The sequence below is a fragment of the Rhodamnia argentea genome, chromosome 10 (genome assembly GCF_020921035.1).
Source record: "Rhodamnia argentea isolate NSW1041297 chromosome 10, ASM2092103v1, whole genome shotgun sequence".
NCBI classification, from domain to species: Eukaryota; Viridiplantae; Streptophyta; class Magnoliopsida; order Myrtales; family Myrtaceae; genus Rhodamnia; species Rhodamnia argentea.
In genome coordinates this window covers 7,181,544-7,207,467 of record NC_063159.1, presented here as the reverse complement: position 1 = coordinate 7,207,467, position 25,924 = coordinate 7,181,544, and the positions used below count along the sequence as shown (strand labels likewise).

The following is a 25,924-nucleotide window of genomic DNA, read 5'->3' as shown; positions in this document are numbered from 1 at the left end:
TTTTTATTTCGAAATTAATTATTCGATAATTTTATTTCATTAATTTTTTTAATTGTGACTGTTAGGACATGAAAGGTTGTGCCCAAATGGTGGTTATCACATGCAAACAGTTGTGTCCGAATGGCGATTATTACACCCAAACGATGTCCAAATTGCGATTTTTTGGACATAAATAGGCACGTTCGTATGAGTTGTTCAAACACTAAGAGGTGTGTTCTATTCGTATTATATAATGAACATTTTTGTTAATTTTTAGTTACTTATTTTCATTTTTCGTTTTCCTTCAAAAGAGAGATAGAAAATTTTCTATTGTTTCATGGAGAGTTTCAGGAGATTTACTAAAATTACTATTCAGTATTTTCACCGTGACTTTGTTGTATCCTGAAGGGAATTTACCAGAAACCTATTGTAATTTTGTGAGGCAAAGTGATCCTAAAAGAAAGTCATTACACGCCTCATAGTCCGACTACATTGTTACTCCATTTCCTCCGGTATTTTTCCAACAGAAAATACACACCTCATAAGTATTTAACTGCAAAAGAGACAAAGTCCTTGATCAATCACTAGAGAAGCACCTTACATGCCAAAAAGACCTAACAAAAAAAAAAAAAAAAGCCTTTCTGGATCTTCAGAAAAGGAAAACAAGAAACACATCTATACAAGAAAACATAATCTCCCAGAGCACGTAAAAATAGACGTACAAAGTCATCTGGAAATTTTACTAAGCAACGGAGGAACAAAAGAGAAGCAGATCTTTATATATTGCCAATGAAGGAGGAGGAGAAGGTGTTATGGCTAATTTACCAAGCACTGTAGTCACTTTCGTTGGGTTCATTTGGATGTTCAACATGGTTTTAGGTGACCAACTCCCCACCTACGTATTCGTCTGCAACACCGGAATTTATGCAAGCGGCGATCCTTATGAAGACCACGTAGCTCTTGTCCTCCACAATATGGTGATCCTCACACAAAGCCAATCGAATTACGACTACTACACCAGGTCTCCTTGTCCTACTTGATCGCCTATGGTCATGCGAACTGCAGCAACACGCTTTCTTTCCACAGCTGCTTTGCCTGTCTCCTGCTGCTAGGTTTGAATATCTAAGGCTTGTCCTAATAGCTTCGGGGCTCAGATTGAGCTCCCAGACGACTGCAGAGATACGAAGAATACCCGTTTAACGAGTTAGCCACCGCATTGTCCGACCTCGTTATAAAGGGTTCCTTTTGCATCACTGGTTGTGTGGGTTATTTTATGCTCATTGTTTTGCGATTGATAAAATTCTTAATGCTTGCTGTTTTTTTGTTTTTTTTTTTTGTGTATCGTAATAGGCTGAACGTGACTCCATTAATCTTATCTTTTGAGCTTTTATCGATTTAGTGCAGTTCAATCATATTTCGTTATACAATTTCTGTGGAAGGGCCTTGATCTTGGAGTTGGAGGGGCTAAGGTCTCTTGGGCGAACATATGTTGCCCTAAAAGGGAAGGTGGCTTGGGGATCGGCAGGCTTCTGGACTGTAACAAAGCATTGATGGTAAAACACATATGGTCTCTCTTCACCAACAAGGAATCTCTCCGGTGTAAATGGATTCATTCCAATTTTCTACGTAAATCCAACTTTTGGATTACAACTACACCGACTATTTGCTCTTCGTCTTGGGAGAAAGTACTAGGCCTCCGCCAAGACTTCTTCATGCACTTCAAATGGAGATTAGGGAATGGCCTCTCAACTTCATTCTGGTTTGACCACTGGCACGAGAAAGGCCCTCTATATAGGTTCTTCACAGTTGGGGATATCTACCGGGCTAGGATCCCTCGCACGATCACCGTTCGGGAGTTTTTTAACTCTTCCTTCCCACCATCTACGGTACTCTCTGCCATTCAGCCTTGGTTGGATCCGGTGCCGTCTTTTGTGGAGAGTAGGGCTGACAGATTCATTTGGAGTGGTCACTCTTCTAGACACTTTTCCGTTTCTTCAGCCTGGGACCTTATTGGGCCGAGAGGCCAGAAGGTTCATTGGCATTCATTCGTATGGAACAAGGATCTTGCACCGCGGGATACTTTTATTATGTGGCTAGCTTCACATATTCGTCTTCCAACCCAAACTCTACTTCAATATCGTATAATAGACGATGGCTCATGTGTTTTCTGCCATAGTACACCGGACTCGGTGGATCATCTCTTTTTTGGCTGCTCTATTACTAGCCAACTAGCCTCTACTTGGGCTTCCAACTTTCTCCTACATTGGCGGAATCGACCTTGGAATGAGTTCATTAAATGGGCAAATGCACGTTTGGGTGGCCCCTCATTTTCCCATAGGATTGCGAGATTTGCCCTTAGTGCCCTCTGTCACATTATTTGGATCACAAGGAATGATATTCTATTTCGCAATAAGCAATTTTTTGTTCCGGCGATGCTTTTCCACCTCACTAAACTCGTCAAGGATAAAGCCCTATCGTTGGGGCTTATTCGAGATCATTCTCGAAATAGACGCATCCAAAACAATTGGGGTCTTTCTGCTGCTATTTTTGATGAGCCTTTATAGTATTGCTGTTGCTGCATCAAATACATGCTCACACGTTGGATTGTAGTACTGATGGGAGCTGTGATTCTGTCCCCACTCGTATATGGAAGGCTTTTGTTATGCTCTTTTAGATCTATACCTTCTGCTTCCCATGCTGGTCTATCACCCTTGGCTCTTCTGTTGCTGTATATATGGGCGCCCCTGATGGTTTTTGTCGCTGTTTTCCTATTTCTGCTGCTGTGATGCTCTCGGGTCTTTTGTAACTGAATTACCCTGCTGTTGGGCTGCTGCTGTTGCGTCTCTGCTATGTGCTATGAGGCTGTTGGTTCACTGTGCACTTGCTAATTGTCACTTTGGATCATTGATGTCCCTACTAGAACTTTCATTGTCATTGCTGACCTCATACTCTGGTTGCTGGGGCATGTTACTATTACTAAGCAGCTGGGTTTTATTTACTGTTTCCTTCTACATTTACCATAGTACTATATAAGTCTGCTGCCAAGCCTTTGCTCGAGTTGGACCACACATTTCCTATCTGGCTCCAGCATTACTCCTCCTAAATACACGGTTGGACAGTCTCGACTGATTCTGCTCTTACTGCCTATTGTTTCTATGCATTATTATTCCCTCTGGGGGACTTAAGGGGGACCTAAGGGGGACTTTTCAAGGCCTCATTCCATTGATGGCCTCTTCAACGTTAATTCACCTGCACTGTTGCTGGACTAATATGCACATGCCTTGATGGTTCTGTTGCTGGTCCCTTTGTTCACTAAGGGGAGGTTTTCGGTTCTCAGCTCGATATACTTCTGTGATGTCTACCCCTTTTCCATGTTTGGGACTATCCTCGTAATAGGCGCATCGACTATATGCTTTCACGATGGATTATGTTGCTGCTGGAAGCTATCTGCACGGTGTTATACAGCCACAATCCCTCACAGATGCCTTCTACTGCTACTCTATCATGGAGAGCCTTGACCTTATAGTGTCTATGCTTTATGGCTTCTGCTCCCTATGCTGTTCTGTGGCCATTGCCCCTACTGTTTGGACTATGGGGATTCCCCTGCTTCTTTTTAATGCTGCTTGCCTATACCTGCTGCTGTATTCTAGGCCTTATGTAGGAGGTCCTCTCTACCCCCCTGGTGTCCACTACTATTGGGGTTTATAGACTGCTGGGTGATCCCGCTATGGATGCTCCTGCTAGATATTTCTTTCTCTTGCCTTTGCCTCCTACTGTGGTTGCTGGATTCTCACCATCACTCTACTGTTGCTGATCATTGGGAATGCCCCTCCCACTGGTGCTCTGGTCTCCCTTTGGCTCCTCCTTCACCTCCTGCTGGTTGCCCTCCTGGTGGCTCTTACCTTGAGCCTTAAGTCGTGGATCCTTTCACACAGCCTCCTCTTGGTTCAGTCTGCCTTTTGTCGTTTTAATTGGCCTTTGGCCCTTCTGGTTTCTGCTATCTGTCTGTTCTTTTAATTTTTCTTTTATGTCTAGCATTTGTTCTGCCCACCGGTTGTTGGGCTATCCCGCTAGTTGTTGTGGGTTTTTTGCCCTGGTTGGGGCCTCTTCTGTTGTTTCTTCTTTTGCTTCTTGTTGTTTCATTACAGCCTCTGCGACTACTCTACTATTTCTGGTTAGTTGCTGCGAAGGTGCCCTGGCTGATGCTGCTCACCTCTTCTACCTCTGGTCCGGGGTTGCTCTTGTCGAATTTGCCTCTTCTACACTTTGGGAGTTGCCTCCGCCTGGACTTTTGCTTCTTCTTTCTTCTCCAACTATTATACTGTTGCTGCTTACTTCTTCTGCTGTTGGCCGCTGCTGCACCCACTGGGATCTGCCCCTCTGTTCAGTTCTCTGTGGATGCTTTAGCCTCTACTAACCTGCTGCGGATCCATGTTGCTGCTTCAGTTCTTCTTTTCTCTTGCCACTGGCTCCTACTATATGCTACTTGGGGGACTTTCTCTCCATTTTCCACTGCTCCTGGTTTTTTGTTGCTGCTGTTTTGTCCTCAACGTACTCACGGGACTTTCTGTTGCTGTCGCTGTGGTGCCGCGATGAAGCTGCTACACACGTCTCCGGAGCTTCCTTTTTGCTTATTGCTATACCATTTCCTGTACTTGTACAGCTTGCCGTTTCTCTGGTTTTGCTGACTCCCATGCTAATCTTTGGCCGCTTGTTTGGCTTTCTTCTCCTCGCTAGTTGGCCCCTTAGTTTTAGGCCACTTGTTTGGCTTTCTTCTATCGGCTTGTTATCCCTTAACTTGTTCTTTCCCTAGTTATATTTTGCAGCCGCTTCACCCATGAACTCCCTATGCCACATCCTGTGCCACTTTGAGTTCATGGTTTTTGTGTCCGGCTCTTTTGTACCTAGCTTTTTGGAAGATCAATACATACTTACCTTACAAAAAAAATAATCATATTTCGTTATGCAGTAATAGTCTGTGACCATCATTGGCCGATAGGCATGGCCCTTCCCCATGGCCGACAAGGGCGTCACCAATTTGTCTAGGGGCCCGCTAGCTAGAAATCCAAGGAGGGAAAATAGAAAAGTAAAGTAAAAAGAAAAGAAAAGAAAGAAAAAAATGGACCAAGGAAAAAAATTTATAATTTTTTTAAATTGCAAAAATGGTTCATGTCAATGCCTATTGTGCCATGTAGGACTGTCTCCATCCACATTAGAGATTTATAGCCACTATTGGCTGGAAAGACTACATTGAAAAATCATAAAAAAAAGTTACTCTTAAATTGGTAAAATTTTCAACCAAAAAAAATTGATAAAATTAAAAGATTTATAACGAATCTCCAAGCCAACAATAAATTTAGGACTTTTTCGTGATTTTCCCATGTTTCTATTGACTCAACCCTCGCCGCTTGCCATCTCCCATTCAATTGGCAAATAATCAATGCAGATGTGTTTTTTTGGCACAGTAATGCCTAAGTCATCGCCAGTGAGAATACAGAATAGTAGTTGCTAAGTGCATTTTGGATGGAAAATAGATCAAAATATAGAGGAATTACATCAATTGCTATGGCACAAAACCTAAGTGTATTGGGTATTAAAACTAAAGTTCGTTTCAATTACTTGACAATTTTGCCGCGGACAGTACTTGCAACCTAAATCGATGCTAAGAAAACGAAATGATAAACATATGGTATGTAATTTCTCGTGCAAAAGGAGTAGCATGAGGTTGAGTGAAGACTACTAGCGGACTCTTCTTTAGAGAGGTTGAACTAAGAATTCTTGTTGGCATCGGGCATCATGTTCTAAAAACTTGGATGAGCTTAGAGAGCCGTAAGCTAAAATGGACAATAAGTATATATAATCATAAAATGGTACATTTGTGATAAATTCATCGCAAATTAATTTTTTGACCACCAAAATCCTCAAATTGACACACTTGTGACAAATTTACCCTCCATTAGTTTCTGTTAAATTATGTTAATATCACAAAAAAACTCCAAACCTTCTTTATTTGTGACAAATAAAGAATAACAACCCCAAATTGGGATACCCATCAACCGCACGTGTTATCTAACTCAGTAATTTGATAGTAAATTTTAATGAAAACTAACGATGGGTAAATTTGTCACAAGTATATCAATTTGAGGTTTTTGATGGTGAAAAAATTAGTTTGGAGTGAATTTGTCAATGCCAACAAAAATAAATTTCCCAATTTTCTAAGCGCGTGCTATTCTAGTTTCTGTGATTAATTCGTTTCTTCATGTAGTTATCTTGTCAGCATTATCTTTTTGTCTTGGAGTATGTATTCACTTGTGGATAGACCAAGGAAAATCGACTTTTGGTCACTTGAAGTTTGTACATAGATTAGCTATTACTGTTAATATTGATGATCGATCTATGTGTAGCCTATCTTCTTCTGCTCCATTTAGAACATGACAGGTTGAAGACAAAATACGGGAAAATTTTACCCTTCATTTGCATCATTTACTTATTCATCATCAAAACTTCGTAGTGATTTCGCCTCTAACCATTCATGACTTAAGCTTCTAAAGATTGCACTAGAATTTAGCATCTAACTTCAAAGTGGATCAGATGGATTCGAGACTATTAATTTTTATGGTTAGAAAAATAGTTTAGGATAAACTTCTCATAGGCATAGAAGTTTGGGGTTTATTATAGTCATAAAGATAGTTTGAGAATAAATTTATTGTAGGTGTATCGGTTTGAAATTTTTTTTGATCAAAAAATAATTTGGGACAAATATATTGCGGATGTATCAATTTTAAATTTTTATATTAACTGCAACTGATTTACGTGCAAACTTCAAGGGACAAAAAGTCAACTTTCTTGGTCAATCAACAAGTCAAGACATACTCCAAGACAAAAAGATGATGTTAAGTGTTGACAAGATAACTACATTAAGAAACCAAAATTGATCGAAGAAACTAGAAACGCATATACATAGAAAATTAGGAAATTGATTATTGTTTGCATTTAATCATCCACAACGCAAATTAGTAGCGGGTGGAACCCCAATGTAACCTACTTCATGCATAGCCCTAAAATGGGCGTTTTAGTAGCAATTAGGAGCACAAAGTATTAATTAGGAAGAGATTAGTAGTATGATGGGTACTATTCCAAGAGCTGCACTTTCTCTAATTGGGTTCGTTTGGATCGCTAACTTTACTATAGGTAAGGACCCAAGCATCATGTATACTATTTGTTCGAGAAATCATAAAAAAAAAATCATAAATTTATTGTACGACGGCTCATTCAATCATAAATATTTTAATTTTTCTAATTTAGCTTTAAATCTTTTGAAGATTGTCAATATAGTCATTCTGGTCAATTTTGATCGAAATTCGGTGACGTAGATACCGGGTATCCTACGTGACACGGCCAGGATTGACATAGACAATTTTTATAACTTTTTATTTTTAAAAATTTCTTTATTATTTTTATATATTCATTCAATTTTTTTTTACTTCAACTTTGGGCCAGCAAGATCTTCAGCTAACCCTTGTCGGGTGGTCTGGGTGAGGGTGTCGTGGCCCTCACCAAGATCCAAGCAAGGGGCCGGTAGCTCTCGCCCAAATGCAGGCAAGGGCCGCAACCTTCATTGGCCAACAAGCACGGCACTCACTTGGATCTAGACGAGGGATTGACGCCCTAGCCTTTGGCCAACAAGGGCATTGCCAGTTGCCGCAAGGCCCCCGCCAGCTAGAAATCCAAGGAAGTATAAAAGAAAAAGAAAAGAAAAGAAAGAAAAAAGGGCAAAAGGAAAAAAAATTCAAAATTCTTTTTAAACTGAAAAAATTGTCCATGTGAAATGCGGGTTCTACCACGTGAGATTGCCAATATCCACATTAGCGGTTTTTTACCACAATTGGTCGAAAAGGCTAAATTGAAAAATTATTAAAAATTGTAGGACTAAAATGGTATAACTAAGTTAGCCACCGGATGATTGGTTTAGAACTTTTTTGATAGTTTTACCGTGTTTATGCATAGCACGTAAGGAATTAGAATGTTTATACAACTATGGAACGAAGATTAGCTTAGGCAGAAAGAAGCATCTCCTAAAATACACTAGTCATATTAAGTTAAATGGACCAAATCCCACGAATGCTTGTTAGGGTGATTCTCCACAAAAAAAAAAAAAAAACTTCCAATCCAAAAGCTTAAATTAATAAGTGGAAAGGTACTGTAGATACATAAAGAGCATATGGATACCTAGCACCCCTCTCAAATGCAAGATAAGAATAATGTAGGAAGAGAGAATTGTGTAATTCTCTTATATAGCAATGAAGACGGTACAAGTTTGCTTTACAATATGACAATCTAAGTAATAAGATCAGTCTAGGAAATACATAATCAAACGGAGATATAGAGAATTACGAAAGATACAGCAAATTGAGAAAAATATCTTGATCGTCGCTGACCCTGCTCGAACCGAAGCACTCAAGGTGGGATGCTATCTGTTCATTTACGATGAAATTGAGTTTATTTCCAAATACGAAGATTCAATCATATCTCAATCGGGGCACCATACACAAACACCAGAACGTGATCGACCATTTCTTTTTATTCCAGATATTTGTTAAACGTTACTTCTGATCTGGCTATGGTCATCACCACGTGGTCCCAGTAACGAAAGCAAACCCTAAATATAATAAAGAAAAGTCCAGCAAATATGGTCGGTCAATAATTTCACATAATCATGATCCTTTTCATTTCCACGTAGAAACTTTGCTAAGATACGATTTCAATATACGGAAAACCGTATTCAAATACCCTAAAAATGTATGTTGAATCAAGAACCGATCGTGGCAATGACTCCTCGCATCATGTCCTTGAACTCGAAGAAGTCGACCAGCCCGTCGCGGTTCCGGTCGACCGACACGATCATCTGCCGGACCCGTGCGATCTCCTGCCCTTCCGACAGGCCGAGCTTGCCGAGGACCGTCTGCAGCTCCGTCGCCGATATGAACCCGTCGCCATCCTCGTCGAACACCTTGAACGCCTCCGACAGGTCGCTCTCGTCCTGCGAGGAGGAGGAGGAAGGGGAGGAGCTGTTGCCGCCGGAGTCATTGTCGCCGTTCTCGTGCGGAGCAGGGAAGATGTCGTCGAGGGACCGGTGGAGGAGGACGAAGTCGTCGAACTCCAGGCCCGTGGAGCCGGGCTTGACGAAGGAGAGGACGGCAGAGTCGACCTCGGTGGGACTAGCATCGAGGCCAAGGGAGGTGAGGGCGTGGCCGAGCTCGCCGGCGGTGATGACCCCGTCGCCGTTCTTGTCGAAGAGGTCGAAGATGCGGCGGAGGCGGAGCGAGTTGAGGCTCGGGCTGTGGAGGCGGAACGAGGCCGACTTCTTGCTGAGGCTCCTCCCGCACGCCATCGCTAGAGGAGAGGAGGAGGAGGAAGAAGAAGACCCAAGCCTTGTGGAGGCGGCGACTTCCATGGCTTTCCGCGGGTCTCCTTCTTCGCCTTTAGAGAGAGAAGCGTCTAGAGAGAGGGAGAGGGAGGAACGTGCTTGTGTGCGCGCTTTTGAAGGTTAAATAGGAGGAGACATAGAGAGGAGAGGGAGAGGGGAGAGTTCGTTGTTGCTGACGTGGAATTATGAGTGGAGTCTCTAATTTTGATTTATGGGTTTTTTTTTTTTTTTACGAGGTAATGCGCGTTTGGCGGCCGTTGGCCGTTGGCGCTGTCGTTGCGCGACTGCTTCCTGGTTTCTAGATCTTGACAAAGCCACTCCTCCTCAACGTTGAATTGGAGAGGAGGGGGACCGTCGCTCGCTATAGGAAGTTCACGAGGTTGGGCCCCACTAGCGACGTCAAGTGAATGCATCGAGTTGAATATAGTCCGATTCATACTCGACTTGATTCATAGTAACATTTTAAACTCATTTCGACTCATTTTCTTGCAACATAAATGTATCGACTCATACTCGACTCAACCCGTATTGCTTAAATACTTCTATATTTAGAACAAGTCGTGGAATGCTTATAAATTTGTTAAGATAAATGATATTGCTAAAACAAATACAAATTTTAGTATTTTTTTTATATTTTTTTAACTTTTCTATTTTATTTTTATTTTCTATTTTCTTTTCCTCCAAAATCCCGCAACCAGCTACGATCGGCAATGGTCGGCAGCAGATGACGGTTGGGGATGCGGTGGGGTGGCCTTAGATGGAGGGGGTTGGCGGCGACAAACGACGGCGATGAGCGACGGTCATCGGGGACATACAACAACATTCTACTTTTTTGGACATTTATTATATTTATAAATTATATTTTTAATTTTTTCTTTTACTTATAAAAATAAAAATAAGAAAAAAAAACTAATAAATTTCACATGCTAAGTGAATTGCAATTGAGTTGGGTTTGTCTAACTAAATTGATAATAAATGGGTTCAAAGACAAACTCATTTATAACCTATATATAATTAGACTTAAAATTCATATCCATCGATCTAGGCTAACCCATATTTGGCTCATTTTATTGAATATGAGTTCTTAATCCATATCGACACCTCTAGGTCGCATTGATAGCATGGCCCTAGGGGTTAACCATAACGGCTATTATCTCCTTTCACATAGCACGAGAGATAAACGCGGATTATAAAAAGAAAAAAAAAATATTTCGAACACGGCTCGACACGGCACGCCTGACCTGTTTGTCGACACGAATATCGGTGCGCTTTCGCGGTGGGTCGATTATTTTGGCTTGATAAAATCTGGAGCACGGTGCTCTACGTTGGATAAAAGTCAAACGGATGGTGGGGCGGAGACTTCCATAACGCCGTGCGGACCAGTGGACCGCTCCGCCACGTGCGAGAGCGTGGACCATCAGCAAACCGATTTGGGGCGCGGAAGACTCGGAAGATGCAGCGATCTATAGTAGATGAAGTCCTTTGAATAATCATCATGAGAGCTAAAAGAACCCTCCATTTGACTTGGAGTCCGTTCGGAAAAAAAAAATTTTTTAAAATAGATCGCTCGTACCGCTTATAAAAAATAAATAAATAAAAAATATTTTGATCTTATAAAAATAATTAGACATAAATTATCATTAATGATGAAAATATTTTTATTGATTAACTATTTCAACCGCCGTAAGCGATAGGAAAATACTTTTTCCCATTATTCTTTTTTCGTGAAAGAAATGAACCCTCGATCACTTTTTTTTTTGTGAAAAATAAAAAAATTCGATAAATGTTTTGTTATAAAGGGATTGGTTGTCTCGGGATGTTTTCATTGTCACCGAAAATTTATATCACGCTTCGATATTTTCATTGTTGAAGTAAATATATTTCATTTGTTCGTTAGTTTTTAAGTCATTCATCACATCTTTCCACAATTTGCAATCAAATGAATTGTTATCGTGTTTCTTTTACGAGTTACGAGAGTCGAGGAAGATATAGCGATTGACCATTCGATTTTCATACACACGAACTCTACAAAATTAGAAAAGAAAAAACCTTTTGTATTATATCACTGGACATGTGGATGTGATGTTAAAAATCTTGTTAAGCGTTCTCGTTTTGCATCATACAAAATAATTACACCGAAAGCTTATCCGTATATAACGCTATTTGTCATATCATGGAGTTTTTCCTAACTAAGAATTTGTGGCCTAGAGACCACGAATTATGTCTAGTCGCCTCTGGGTGACCTGTGGTGACGAAAGTCAGTTTGTCATCTGAGGGGAATGCGATAAAATTTATCGTCAAGTATTTTGTTTTAATATATGTTGGCTCAACCAAGATTTTTGGGCTTTATTTTGTGTAATTCGCATGACTTCATGCCACGTCAGCAATTCGAGGGGAAATGGGCACGTGGCTTTCACGTGCTGGCCGGACCGGCTAGTTTTTGGCATTTTCCACCGTTATTTTCTTTTTTATTTTCATTTTCCCATTTCGGGATAGGCTCTCGTTGCCCTCAGTTTCGCTCTCCCGCTTGACGCCGCTCTCGCCCTCTCGCTCTTGTCCTCCCCTCTCGCTGATCTCAGCCACCAACGGCTAGACCGAGCGCCGACGTGCGCCGCCGGAGCATTCGTCGTCTTCCTCGCCTGCTTCTCCCCCGCTCGGTGCTCGTCGACGATCCCGCTCGAAACGGTCCCTGGTTTCGCCACTTTCTCCGCTCCAACAGCGATCTCCGTCTCTTTCGGTACTCCGGCACCGCTCCGGTACCTTCTCTCTCTCTCTCTCTCTCTCTCTCTCTCTCTCTCTCTCTCTCTCTATTCAGCTCGTGAATTCTCTCCGGCGTCACTGTTTAGCGCGTCGGACAGATATTACTTTGCTCGGAAGATTGCTGTTTGGTAAGCGGAATGCTCAAGTCTTTCTAGTTGAATTAGGAATAGCTGAGTTAGACATTTGTGAAAGTGAATTTGATATGTGCCTAGAGGCTCCGGAATCTAATTGATGACACTGACCTGTTTGTGCAATTTTTTTCCCTGTTTGTGTTGTCAGATCAAATTTCTGTTGTTAACTTAGGAGTAGAGTGAGTTAAATTCTTTGCCAAATGCTTTACTTTATTCATAGATCATGCGCACCGTTAGATGTTCATTATCAAGTTGTGACATCATCTATCTGGCCATCCATAATCCTGCAAGTCTGAACTACTTGCAAGAGATATAGAACTGTGTACATGAATTCTCACTTCTTCGAACGAGGGATAGCCAAAAGTGATTTTTTTTGGGTGGAATTACTGATTGTTCAACTTCATCGTATGGCAATGTGCGGAATTGCTCGCTAGTTTTTAAGTTATAAGAAGCTTCCGTCTTCCAAGCAGGAGACAGGCATATAAAGGGTCATGTTGGGGACAGCAATTAGGCTTTTTTCGACGAAGCCGAAACCGAAGATGAAACCGACTGAGCTCAAGATGCCTCCAGAGCAGACACAAACAATCACGAGGGTCATCTTTGACTTATTGAAGGAGCATGGTCCTCTCACGATAGCAGACACCTGGGAACGTGTTCAAGTAATGTCCTTTTTGTTTTTAAAAAGTTTCAGTGCTTGCCAATTCCCATCCCTTATTCTTTGCCTCTTCTGTATAATGCATCAACACCTTTGCGTATCTTGGATGTTGTCTTATTGTCATGTTGGGGTGCTTAATTTGCTTATCATTTTGTCAAAACAATTCAGGAAGTTGGTTTAAGAGGACTGACTAGCAAAAGGCACATGAAAATTGTGTTGAGATGGATGAGAGAGAGACAAAAGTTGCGGCTCATATGCAACCATGTTGGTCCGAATAAGCAATTTCTCTACACAACTTGGTTCACAAAAGTGCGGCAAGAAACAGATAGAACAACGAATGTAGCTTCAAAACCTGGACATCCATGACATGTTGCAGGTAGGCCTATTGTAAATGTAGAAAGCACACACAAAGATGTGTTGCTTTGACTTTTGAGTCATCATTGTATCTTAACTCTTCTTCCTAGTTTTTATTTTTTTGCTTGTTAGAAGAGCCGTACTTGCATTTGCAAGGTTGTGTAAATAAAGTTGAATGTTATGGTACCTGATTTGCATAATTGTTGGATGCTTCTCCACTGAAGGGGAAGGGGTATTTCGGCCACAAAAAAAACTGAAGGGGTAGCAACATTCTTGGGTTAGATGGAGAATTTCTTTGCTTTGTGGTTGAATCATGATAAGTTGCATTGCTGGGCTTGAATCTGTCTGAGAATTCAATATACTGCAGTTTTTCAGTTGCTTTGACTTGAATAAAAGAGATGAGCTTGATTAGGTTGTGATCTGACTCAATCAAGTCAAATACGCAATTGTCTAAGCTTATTCGCTATGCTTTTTCTCTTGAGGGTTACAAAGCTTTGTATCTCTAAATCAAAAACCTTCATGTTAGTCGATAAAATGTGTTTTTGGGGGAAGCGTGAATAAGATATGATGATGAGTTTTCTCTTGCGCATTCTCATTCCGGTACAAATTTGCCAAATTTGCCAACTCGTTCCTTGCAACACTTCTCTACACACAACCTCAAAGGCATCCACTTTTCTTCTTGTCGATCTGCCATCATCCCATGCATTGTGGACTAGATTATGCTTGCTGTCAAACCAATTTCAATTACCTTCACAATCTGGTGGTGCTCCTCTGGAGCACAAAATTTTGTGCAAAAATATTTTTCTTCCCGTTTTTGCCGTTAGTGCTTTATCTTCCACTATGGATCCTAATAATCACGATCAAGCTGGAATATTCAAGTACGTGGAAAACTAATCAGGTTTATTTCTGTGTTTTGAATAGCACTGAAATGTGGTCTCTTGCAACTTTTCTTCTGAATAGGAAACCCATTTTACGTAGATGGGTGTGCAAAAATAAGAGGTAATCAGCTTATCAGATGGTGTAAAGTGATATAAGGCGCATACACATTGGTTGAAAGGGTTGATTATCACTACATCTTTCGTCCCGTCGTGTGGCTGGCCATTGTGCATGTTTTTCTGGTAGTTGGTGTTATTTGTTACAACTCGACACTGCAATATTTATTAGCTTGATGTGCAGATGGCTTCATACGTATATATCATGATCCCGATGCAAATATTGAGGCCGAAGCCCTGCTAATTTCTTGCCGCATTTCAACATGATGTTGTGCTAGCGAAGTAGCGAGTTCATCGCAAGCAGCTTTAGCATGGTCATAACCATTAACTTTTAGTAGGCAGCGTTTCCTTCTATTGATTTAGGCTTTCTGGTTTTGCACTATCTAGCGCGTCCTCTTATTTGTGTGTCTCCAACTGCTGTCTCTTGAGGACTTACTTGGGAATCATAATAACAAATCCAATGAGTAAGTGTGGATTATATACACGTCGCAAGTTTGAATTTTCGTACGAGTCATTAGGTTTTAACTAATTAGTTAGGTTTTTTTTTGTCATAATTAGTCTAATATTATTTTGAGGACTTTGAAATAACAAAGAAATCATAACGACTGTCATATCATTTCCGACAAAAACAAACATGGCAACACGAATGGCCGAAACAACCACATTCTCTGGCTTGATGGAGGACTACTTAGCCAGTGAACGAGTAGAAATCATACCTCATACAACTATCTTGAAGCGCCATGTAAACGCCAAGACTGTATAGACAGTCCGCCAGAATCTGAAGTTTAGCAGAGCTTGAGCATATGCCACAATCGCTATAAGAAAGCTCTAGGTTACTGGTGGCATGACCATAGGCAGCCTCCGTTGGATAAGGAGACGTGGTGGAGCAGTCGTAGTTCGCGTGATTTGGAGTCACGTTTACCATGTCTGCGAGGACATAAGCCACGCTGTTAGCGTAAGGGCCGTTGCTCAAATAGCTGACGGCATTGCAACTCCTAGAAGCTACGCCGGTGTCCGGAGCACCTATGATTGGCATATGAATCTTTCTGTGATGATACCAATGCATGGAGCAATCTCAAAACCTTCTGCTTGTTTCGGGTATAGAATGGAAACAATGCAATTTGATCTTTTGCTGTGGGCCAAGTATGCAACTTGATCTGTTGGAGTAATTCAAATTATTCCTCAACTGTACATCTGTCATTTTTTTTTTATCTCGGCTAATTTGTCGATTTGCTAATTGGCCAAGAGTTAAATATTATTCAAAGTTGCTAGATTGCTCATGTGCACTTGGTTTATTTTGCTTCTGTTTGCTTTCATCTTGTGGTTTCACCTAGGGCTCTAATTTGTATCCGAAATTATTGTTGGTCGAGCCGAAGAGGACAAGCCAAATTAATCAAGAAGATTTATTGATGCCTTTCGTTGTTCGTTGCATTCTCGTTTATTCTTTCCCATACTGTTTCGTCTGCAATTTCTTCTTCCTTGACATTGGAACTATTTCAAAATCTTTAGCTTGACTAGTACTCGTAAGAAGATGACGGACTTTTTAGCTCTCGTGTATGATCTCATGTCGAGCAGGTTGTTTACGATTACCTTATTTTTCTTTAAAGGTGACTATTCTCTTGATTACAGGGAAATATGCGAGATCTCTTTCGATGTGGCTAGAGGGATAGATATCTGCATCGGGGATGCGACAAACAAATTTTGCACTTTGACATCAAGTCTCACAATATTCTTATGGACCGTAATTTCATTCCGAAAGTTTTTGACTTTGGGCTTGCATTTCTTGGTCCTGTGGATCCTTGACTACTCCAAGAGAACAGTGAGATGTATGGCTGCCGCGCTATGTTACAAGGCATTGACGGTGTCTCCTATAAAGTTGTTTTTCATAGTTTTGGGATGTTGACGATGGAAATGGCCGGTAGGAGGAGAAATGTAAATGCAAATGTGGAAATGAAACAATTAGAAAAGAAATGAAGGATAACTCCGAACGGGGAATACGATGATTGTTGCCGTTTGGTGTATACAATTAGTCCTCAGTGATCGGCCATCGATGAGCAGAGTACCTATACATGCTGGAAAGAGATGTTGATAAACTGCGACCCGCCGCACAGCCGCTTTTGTATCCGTCAGATAGACACGGTTGATGAAGTTTTGACATTGAAAACGAACTTGGATCATTCTCGACTTCATCGAGTGTCCCGACAAATTGAGAATAATTCCAACATCAAAATAACAATGAAGTTACGAAATCGTGCATGTTTGACTGCCTTTTTTTTCCCATGTTATTTACGTTTCTTGTGTCCTGAGGGCTCGAGATGATAGGCCAGGCCAAGCTCTGTCTTCTTGTAAGGAGCAATGAATCTCTCTCTCTTCTGTCCACCGTCCAGTCTCAAGCTCTCTCCTTCCCGCCAAAACCTCTCCCCCTCGACCCTCGACCGCCGCCTCACCACCGACCTCGATGGCGGCCGCCTCCGCCGTGCTATCTCGCACCTCGACCTCGTGTCGCGTGACGGGTCCCATGCCGACCTCCTCACCTTCTCTCTCCTCCTCAAGTCCTGCATTCGCTCCCGCGCGTTCGCGCTGGGGAGGCGAGTCCATAGCGCGTTCGTTCGGTCCCGGCTCGAGCCCGACTCGGTGATTCTCAACTCGCTCATCAGTCTGTACTCAAAATCCGGCGACTGGGCTGAGGCGGAGAGGGTTTTTGGGGACATGGGTGATAAAAGGGACTTAGTTTCTTGGAGTTCCATGATCTCCTGCTATGCCAATAATCACAAGGAGTTTGAAGCCGTCGATACGTTCATTCGTATGCTTGAAGATGGTTTTTTTCCTAATGATTATTGTTTCGCGGCAGTTATTCGGGCTTGTTCGGTTCCAGAGAATGCATTAATTGGTGATACAGTTTTCGGGTTTGTAATCAAAAGTGGCTATCTTGATTCTGATGTGTGTGTTGGGTGTGCATTGATTGACATGTTTGCAAAGGGTAGTGCTGATTTGGTTTCAGCTTGTAAGGTGTTTGAAAAAATGCCTGAGAGGAATGTGGTTGCTTGGACTTTGATGATGACAAGATGTACTCGGTTGGGTTGTCCAAAGAAAGCTGTTGATTTGTTTTTGGATATGCTGGTGAGTGGGCCTGTGCCAGACAGATTTACACTCACGGCTGTTTTGTCGGCATGTTCTGAGTTGGAGTTGCTATTGCTTGGGTTACAATTGCATTCCTGGGTTATACGGTCTGGATTGGCTTTGGATGTTTGTGTTGGATGCAGTTTGGTGGACATGTACGTGAAGTCCGTAGATAGTGGATTGCTTCATGATTCGAGAAAGGTGTTTGATCGGATGCAGGAACACAATGTGATGTCTTGGACAGCTGTAATCACAGGATATGTGCACGCTGAGGAGAATGAGGAGGCTATTAAACTCTTTTGGGAAATGACAAAAGGTCCTGTGAGGCCCAACCATTTCACATTTGCTAGTGTTCTCAAGGCATGTGGAAATATTTGTGATGTAGATATGGGGATTCAAATATATGCACTAGCTATAAAATCGGGCTTTGCCTGTGATACTTGCATGGGAAATTCTCTTATTAGCATGTATTCCCGGTCGGGCCACATGGAAGATGCTCAGAGAGCTTTTGATGCGCTATTTGAAAAGAATTTGGTCTCTTATAATGCCCTTGTGGATGCCTATGCCAAAAGTTTGGAATCCGATGAAGCCTTTGAATTACTGCATGAGATCGAGGAGAGAGGGATCGGAACGAGCGCTTTTACATTTGCGAGCCTTTTAAGTGGAGCTGCCTGTGTCGGCTCTATTGATAAGGGGGAGCAAATCCATGCGAGGATGGTAAAATCAGGGCTCGACTCAAATCAGTGCATTTCCAATGCTTTGATCTCTATGTATTCCAGGTGTGGAAACATAGAAGCTGCTTTTCGAGTTTTCAGCGAGACAAGAGAGAAAAATATCATAACTTGGACTTCAATGATCACTGGTTTCGCAAAACATGGATTTGGGACAAGAGCTCTGGACACTTTCCATAACATGCTTGATGCCGGTGTGAGGCCAAATGAGATCACCTATGTTGCTGTTTTATCCTCTTGTAGTCATGTGGGTTTGATTTCTGATGGATGGAAACACTTTAGGTCAATGTACACAGAACATGGAATCGTGCCCAGAACCGAACACTATGCATGCATGGTGGACTTATTGGGTAGATCAGGATCCCTTGTCAAAGCCCTTCAATTTATAAATTCAATGCCTTTCAGGGCTGAGTCACTGGTCTGGCGTACATTTCTTGGAGCTTGCCGAGTTTATGGCAATATTGATCTTGCAAAACAAGCTGCAGCAATGATTTTTGAGCAGGAACCAGATGACTCCGCTGCTTATATTTTGCTGTCGAATATGTATGCCTCGGCTGGTCTATATGAAGATGCAGCAGCTATCAGAAAGAAGATGAAAGTGAAAAATCTTACAAAAGAAGCCGGTTGTAGCTGGATTGAAGTGAAAAATACAGTTCACAAGTTCTATGTGGGTGACACTTCACACCCAATGGCACAGGAGATCTATGACGAACTGAACCAATTGGCTAGTCGAATAAAGAAACTGGGTCATGTTCCGAATACTGAATTTGTTCTTCATGACGTGGAGGAGGGACAAAAGGAACAATATTTGCTCCAACACAGTGAGAAAATTGCTGTTGCTTTTGGCCTTATAAGCACCTCCAGTCAGAAATCTATCAGGGTATTTAAGAATCTTCGCATTTGCGGAGATTGTCATTCGGCAATCAAATATATCTCCATGGCAACTGGAAGAGCTATAGTCGTAAGGGATGCGAATAGGTTCCACCATTTTATGGGTGGAACATGCTCATGCAATGACTATTGGTGATGATGCTTTCTCGACCCATTCATTGGAGTATGTGGGGCTGATATTGCTTCGAAAGTTGGAAGATTCCAAATTCGTGACAGATATTGTGAATAACACTATTCTAATAGAAGGTACGTGTAATGCCGGAAAGCTTGACTATGCTATGGGCCTGTTCAATTGTTTGCATGCTCAAGGCTGGAACGTGACGTGTGGACGTATAGTATTGTCATGTGTGTATTGTGCAAAGGAGGATGCCGAGAGGAGGCATATCAGCTGCTAAAGGAGATGGAAAGAAATGAGTGCTTTCCAGATGGTGTCACTCATAGCACGATAACCCACGGACTACTAAGAAATAAGGAAAACACGAAAGCAGCTCAAGTTGTTGGTGAAATGGTTGGAAGGGGTTTTTCTGCAAGTGTAGCGACAATGGAGTTGTGGATTAAATATCGTCGCAAATGGAACTTCTTCCTGTTTTAGTTGAACTCCCCATTGTCTCTGAGGTCTGTCCAATTTTTCATCTGAAAGGTGATGAAGAGTAAACTGGAATGACGGCAAGTTTTGTTCCACACATCATCTCATTGAGTCCGATGTTCCCATTAATGGAGTTGTATTAAGTCTGGGAGATTTTCTCTTGCTTCATTATAAGGCTTTTGGAGGGGTCAAAGGGGGGTTTTCTTTCTCATATGCCTGGGATCTGCAAGCAATCTCGGTATTTATCTGGTACACGTACTCATTGGTTAGTGCTTCATATAAATGATCAAGCGGTGTGTGGATGCTCTTAAATTAAATAGATGCTAATGCCAATATTTTTTTTTTGGGACGAAATACCAATAAGTTTACAATACTCGAAAATCTCTCTTCTTTTTTGTTTGTTGGTCGAAATACCAATAAGTTTACGATGCATAAAAATCTCTCTTCTTTTTTGTTTGTTGATTTCACCAATCCTGATTAGCCTATTATGCATGTGCTTTGGGGGAGAGATACTGGTTTTCCTTTATACTCTTTTCCTAACACAATCTGATCCCTTCAATGTCCTACTTACAGTAGTTACTTCAGAGAAGATGGCTCCGTGAATGTGAAGTGATATATGATCATGGTGATGGGCACTTTGAATCAGTAGTGGAGAATATTTGTGGCGAGTTGGGTACTCAGATTATCACCGCAGTTCGATTATATATGGGGGTTATTTGCTCTGCTTCTTACATGCAAATGATAGCAAATTTTGAGGGATTGCTGGCTTTCTTAAGTATTTGGCTGCAAGTGTATGAGAACTACTTGCAGTATCTTTTCCTTGCAACTGCGAGATGTTTGAGAAAGGCATCTGCTGATGGGTGAGCATAAAGGCCGTTGACAGACATTCCCGATGCCAAAGCATGTAGACGTCTGGAGCGACACCAATCAACTTCATCACAGAGGCCCAGATGATGTAACTTTCCATTGTCTTTTCCGCCTCGTTAATTGAATTACTTTCCTGATGAATATGGTTGGCTCTCATTGGATGTGCATTCCTTGCCCTTTTTTTCTTTATTCCCTCTCAATTACTCACTCTGGAACACATTTATCTGTTTGTGTTTTGCGTGTTTTAACTTACGGCAACAGTGATTGCCTAGACAGTTCTGCCTCTCGCCGCGCTCTCCACTCTTTGTTTCCTGACACAATCATAGTAGCATGCAAGCACGTATCGGAGACCGCTCTTTGAGTTAAGTTCGCGTGTGGATATCATTGCCGACATGATCAATTGTATTCAGAAAAAAAGGAACTGTCAAGCAAAAGGAACAAATAGAAGTTCAGCATATATAACAAGAGGATCAAACTCCTCAGCTGTCTCTGCTGTCCATATCCTGATTTGAAGAGCAGGTTCATGGGCTTTGCCACTGAAGCAAAGCCTCTTTCACGATGATGATTTTAGTTTCACTTATTTTGTCATTTTCCCCTGACTAAAAACCATGTGCAAGTACACGGCAGGCCTGGGTTTTGAAAGAAACTTAAGAGGTTTTCTTTTGCTGGAAATCCAGATCTTTGCTTTAACATATGTCGGGAGCATTGCGTAATCTAACTACATGGCGTGTGCCACTTCGCGCGGGCCTATACTACGTGGAAGTAGTGAATTACTCTGAGTGAGTATATTGGGTTGTGATATGCTGAGAGGGAACACTCATAGAACAAGAGAAATGTCTAGTGTGTAATGATGACAAAATTGAAGCCATCCTTGAACTAAACAATGCCATAAAATCACGAGGGAATTGTGCACAATTAATTTTTAACGTGTTTAGCTGGGAAACATTGTGATCCGACGCTAAGGCCAAGAGGTGCTCGAACGCTTGTTGCCGAGCTCCAATTTGGCATCAGGGTCATGGGCTCGGCCTCAATGGACCAGAGTGCGGGCACAGGGTTTCAAGCCCCAACCTTGATGGACCCAATGTGGGCGTCGGGGTCTATGGCCCAGCCTAATTGGACCCAGGTTTGAGCGATGGGCGCCTGGAGTTTGGAGCTCCGCCTTGATGGACTCAAGCACGGGCCCCGCCTCAATGGACCCAGGTGCGGCGGCCGGGGTCTCGGTCACAACCTAGATGGACCCGAGCTGGAGCGCGGGCTCCTAAGCTCGACCTCGATGGACTCGGGGCCCGGGCACCGAGGACCCAGCCCGCTGCCAAGGGCTCGGGGAATAACCTTTAGAGTTCTTGTGCCTAAGCGCAGTGTTGCCGGCGATACCTAGTCTTGAAATATTATTTTCGATTTTTTAAATAGTTAATCATTTTCCTGAATTTAAGATTCAATAGGAAAAAGGTATTCCGTTAACTCATTTCTTTTAAGTTATTCAATTGCCCAAAAAATGAGGACAATGTTACCCTCGAAATCAAAACGCAGCCTTTGACTGTGAGGAATTCTTTTATTACTCACTTGTTTTGAAGCTTTCAAGCTTTGGGCCCACTCTATTTGATAAGTTGAGGATAAGGTTTAATAAAAGTTAAATGGAAATGATATATGCCCGCGAACAAAATTATTGTCGGAAAGTAGCATTTTCCGACAATAATGAAAATATATTCATTTTCCCATCCCACCCTCACTTATTACACATAATTCCGTTTTTGCCATTTGCAAACAAAATCCTGAAAAAGACGCCCCTCTCTCTCTGTCTCTCTCTTTCTCTTGCCTCGCGACTCTCTTTCCCTCGAGCTCTCTCGCCGGACGCCGCTTTTCCTGCGCCCCTCGAGACGCCGCTTTCTCTCCGTCACGCACGCCGTCGCGCTCGTCTCTCTTCTCAGGTAGGCTTGTTGTTCATTTTGAGGTTTTTGGGCAAACTGAATTTGAGTGTGCGATTGACAAACTGCTGGTCACTTCTCCATTTGCGGGTTCGATTGGCCAACTCAATTCCTTCATCTGGGTTCATTTGTTATCAATTCTATACTTACATTTTGCATCTCAGTAAGTGCTGAAGAGTGATGGAAGATTCAAGAAATGCAGATGATGTTAGAAAATGTAGTGACAACACCCAAAAGTTTCTGCACAGATTGTTCTTTATTTTGTTGCTGGGGCTGGTCCATGTCAGCTGCTCTGCCCACTTGATGAAATTCACCTAAAGCAATCAAATAAAGAAAAAAAGTGTTACATCGAGCTCCTTTTGAATCTCGATGTTGGAAAAATCTCTCCTTTGTTCCAGTTTCCGTGACATTGAAATACCACTTCTGCTTCTGCTTCTTCTTCTTATTCTTTTGTCTGCTTAGAAAGTATTAATTCACTGATCAAAACCCAAGAAAGGCAAAGGCAGAGAAACACAGGCACAAGAAATGTTTGCCGTTTACAACAAAGACCTCTTGAGTTTGTACTTAATCACCCTCAAGATTTTTTTTATTTTTTCAGGAAAACCTTTTGGGAAATGAGTGGTCTGGTCTGGTCTGGTCTGGTCTAACGTGAAAAGAATGGTGCTGATGTAGAATCTGCACATTCTCTTCTGGAATTATACTCAAGTAGAATCTGTTGGTGCTGATGTTGATTACTTTGCTGGACTTCTCTCTTGTCTTGATTATATGTATAGCAAATGCTCTTGCATTTCTTAAATCAAGTGCGATCAAATATGGCAAAGTTTTTTAAGTGAAGTTGTCTTATTAGAACTCAAGTACATTTTCGTGACAAGTTTTACAAGGTGCACTTATCCCTAAGTTATTTTGGCATTCACTTTATTTTTCCTATAATTTTGTGTTTGGCTTAACGTCGCCTTGGTACAGGCCGGCATTCTTCAAGCTCTTCAGTTTTCAGATTCGTCAGCCGATGAAGAAAACGTGTCTTTATGGTGCTTCCATCTTCCTTCTTCGTGCTCCAGTTGCGATCTCCAGCCAGTCATCCCATTCCCGTCTCTATCTCCCTCATCTTTCTTGTGTCCCTTTCTCATTACGCAGTCATTGGAGGTTTTGTTCAATGCCAAACCCTAATTTAGATGACTTGAACCAGCTCTTGAGTTATGTGAGGAAAAATTGCAGAAATGGTGGTGTGTTCACGAGTGTCGATGATGCCCTGCGTTGCTTCGGTAAAATGATAGATGCGAGTCCTTTGCCTTCCGCCAGGGATTTTAGTCTACTGTTGGGTGCTACGATGAGGATGAAGCAATACTCGACCGCGATCCGGTTGATTGAGCAGCTGCGCTCCTTGGGGATTGAAGATGATCATGTTTTGCTGAATATTTCCCTAAATTGCTTTTGCTGGTTAAACCGGGTTGATTTGGGTTTGTCTATCCTGGGTAGGATCTTCAAGATAGGGTTTCACATTGATGTGGTGGCATTGAGCACCCTAATTGATGGTCTCCTTATTAAAGGCAAAATTAATCCGGCACCGAGCTTCCTCGATGATATGGTTCTAAATGGCCCAAGCACTGATGAGACCACGTATGCAATAATCGCAAAGGGGTTATGCAGGGCGGGTAACACCAAATTGGCGATGGAGTTGCTAAGGCACTGGGAAGAGAGAAGCTGCAGTATCAATTCCTTCACGTACAGCATTGTAATTGATAGTATTTGCAAGGAGGGATTGATCATAGAGGCGTTGAGACTCCACGAAAGTATGAGCAAGAAAGGTGTCAAACCAGATGTTGTTATTTATAACAGCTTGATCCATGGTCTGTGCAATGTAGGTCAGGTGGAAGATGCTCTCGTATTGTTGAAAGAGATGACCAGTAGAGGTATCCAACCCGACATATTCACTTATAACTCCTTGGTTTATTGCTTTTGCAACCTAGGCCAATGGAAAGATGCTACAGTCTTTTTGGAGAAGATGATGAAGGCAGGAATTGAACCGAGCGTTGTTACCTATACCTCCATCATTCAAGGAGCTTGCAATTCCGGCCAATTGAAAGAGGCTGGAAGACTGCTGAGTGATATGGTGCAAAGAAGAGTAATGCCGAATGTACAAACCTTCACTATTCTGGTGGATGCACATTGTAAGGAGGGAATGCTTGTAGAGGCAGAGAACATAGTCGACCAGATGATTCAATTAGGTAAAATGCCTGATAGTTTCACTTATAATACATTGATAAACGGTTATTGTCTGCAAAATAGAATGAACAATGCTATGGAAGTGCTTAATTTGATGGTTGAAAGAGGCTGCTCACCTGATGTTGTTTCTTACTCCATATTGATTAATGGATACTGCAAAGCGAGAAAAGTTGACAAGTCAAAGATGCTATTGGGAGAAATGCTGCAAAGGGACTTGATTCCTGACGCCATCACGTACAACACACTCATAAATGGATTTTGCCAGGTTGGCAACCTTCAAGCCGCGGAGGAGCTAATTAATGATATGCAATCTCGTGATCTCTCTCTAGATCATTATACATTGAATGCTTTCCTGGATGGCTTCTGTAAAATGCAGCAGATTGACAAGGCCATGATATTGTTTCGAAAGATGGAAGGTTCCAAATTCATCCCTAACATTGTGGCTTACAATATCCTAATAGGTGGCATGTGTAATGACGGAAAGCTTGATGATGCAAAGGGGCTGTTTAATTGTTTGCTTGCTCAAGGCTTGCAACCTAGCGTGTGGACGTATAACATTCTCATGCGTGGGTTGTGCAAAGGAGGATGCGCAGAGGAAGCATATCAGCTCCTAAAGGAGATGGAAGGAAATGGATGCTTTCCAGATGGGATTACTTATAACACAATAATCCAAGGACTACTAAGAAATAAGGGAAATACGAGAGCAGTGCAACTTGTCGGTGAAATGGTTGAAAGGGGTTTTTCTGCCGATGTGGTGACGATGGAGTTGTGGGTTAAATATCTCGTGACAAATGGAACTTCTTTCTTTTCCAGTAGAGCTCTCCATTGTCCCGGAGATCTATCCACTTTTTCATCTGAAATGTGATGAAGAGTAAATTAGATTCACGGCAAGTTTTCTTCCAAACAACGTCTCATTGAGTCCCATGCCCAATTAATGAAGTTGTTTTCAATCTGGGAACAATTGACTGAATCGAACCGCCCGGCGCCCAAGAAGTCATATATTCGGAGGGGTGCAAGGTGGATTTTGCTCCTCGTATACCTAGGTTCGGCCCAAAATCTCAGTATTTAACTGGTATGCGTGCTTGTTGATTAGTGCTTCTGGTGCCTAATGTTTTTCAAACAGTTGAAACTCATACGAATGATCAAGCGGTGTGAGGATGATATTGAATTAAATAGATGTTAATATTAATAACTTCACCGCATAATAAAAAAATTATGTCATAAATCCTGATTACCCTGTTGTACATGTGCTTTGAGAGAGATGCTTGTTTTCTGTTACCTTT

General features: G+C 41.9%; 6 protein-coding genes across 10 annotated transcripts in view; 3 read left to right on the top strand and 3 right to left on the bottom strand.

Moving 5' to 3' along the window:
- Window positions 1–25,924, bottom strand: part of LOC115750563 (protein FAR-RED ELONGATED HYPOCOTYL 3) — an 874,908-nt gene that overhangs the window by 431,014 nt on the left and 417,970 nt on the right. The gene's annotated exons all lie outside the window — the stretch shown is intronic.
- On the bottom strand, window positions 8,736–9,501 carry LOC115750608 (calcium-binding protein CML42-like). The gene has a single exon (XM_030688090.2). The coding sequence runs from the start codon at window positions 9,431–9,433 to the stop codon at window positions 8,789–8,791; it is 645 nt and encodes a 214-aa protein (XP_030543950.1). The 5' UTR covers window positions 9,434–9,501; the 3' UTR covers window positions 8,736–8,788.
- On the top strand, window positions 11,903–13,506 carry LOC115750623. 4 transcript variants are annotated; one of them, XM_030688107.2, is made up of 4 exons: window positions 11,959–12,057; window positions 12,090–12,162; window positions 12,768–12,956; window positions 13,121–13,506. In XM_030688107.2, the coding sequence occupies exons 3-4, from the start codon at window positions 12,789–12,791 to the stop codon at window positions 13,316–13,318; spliced, it is 366 nt and encodes a 121-aa protein (XP_030543967.1). In that variant the 5' UTR covers window positions 11,959–12,057; window positions 12,090–12,162; window positions 12,768–12,788; the 3' UTR covers window positions 13,319–13,506. The 4 variants fall into 4 exon arrangements, with proteins under 4 accessions (XP_030543966.1, XP_048141969.1, XP_048141970.1 ...); XM_030688106.2 differs by having other exon boundaries at window positions 11,903–12,143; XM_048286012.1 differs by having other exon boundaries at window positions 11,903–12,162.
- On the bottom strand, window positions 14,987–15,334 carry LOC115750586 (antifungal protein ginkbilobin-like protein). Its single transcript, XM_030688056.2, has one exon. The coding sequence runs from the start codon at window positions 15,332–15,334 to the stop codon at window positions 14,987–14,989; it is 348 nt and encodes a 115-aa protein (XP_030543916.2).
- Window positions 16,590–19,767, top strand: LOC115750568 (pentatricopeptide repeat-containing protein At3g49170, chloroplastic). Its single transcript, XM_030688033.2, has one exon. The coding sequence runs from the start codon at window positions 16,654–16,656 to the stop codon at window positions 19,174–19,176; it is 2,523 nt and encodes an 840-aa protein (XP_030543893.1). The 5' UTR covers window positions 16,590–16,653; the 3' UTR covers window positions 19,177–19,767.
- On the top strand, window positions 22,251–25,547 carry LOC115750571 (pentatricopeptide repeat-containing protein At3g22470, mitochondrial-like). 2 transcript variants are annotated; one of them, XM_030688043.2, is made up of 3 exons: window positions 22,251–22,421; window positions 23,382–24,643; window positions 24,803–25,547. In XM_030688043.2, exons 2-3 carry the CDS (start codon window positions 23,425–23,427, stop codon window positions 25,504–25,506), a joined length of 1,923 nt encoding a protein of 640 aa, XP_030543903.2. In that variant the 5' UTR covers window positions 22,251–22,421; window positions 23,382–23,424; the 3' UTR covers window positions 25,507–25,547. The 2 variants fall into 2 exon arrangements, with proteins under 2 accessions (XP_030543903.2, XP_048141900.1); XM_048285943.1 differs by having other exon boundaries at window positions 23,382–25,547.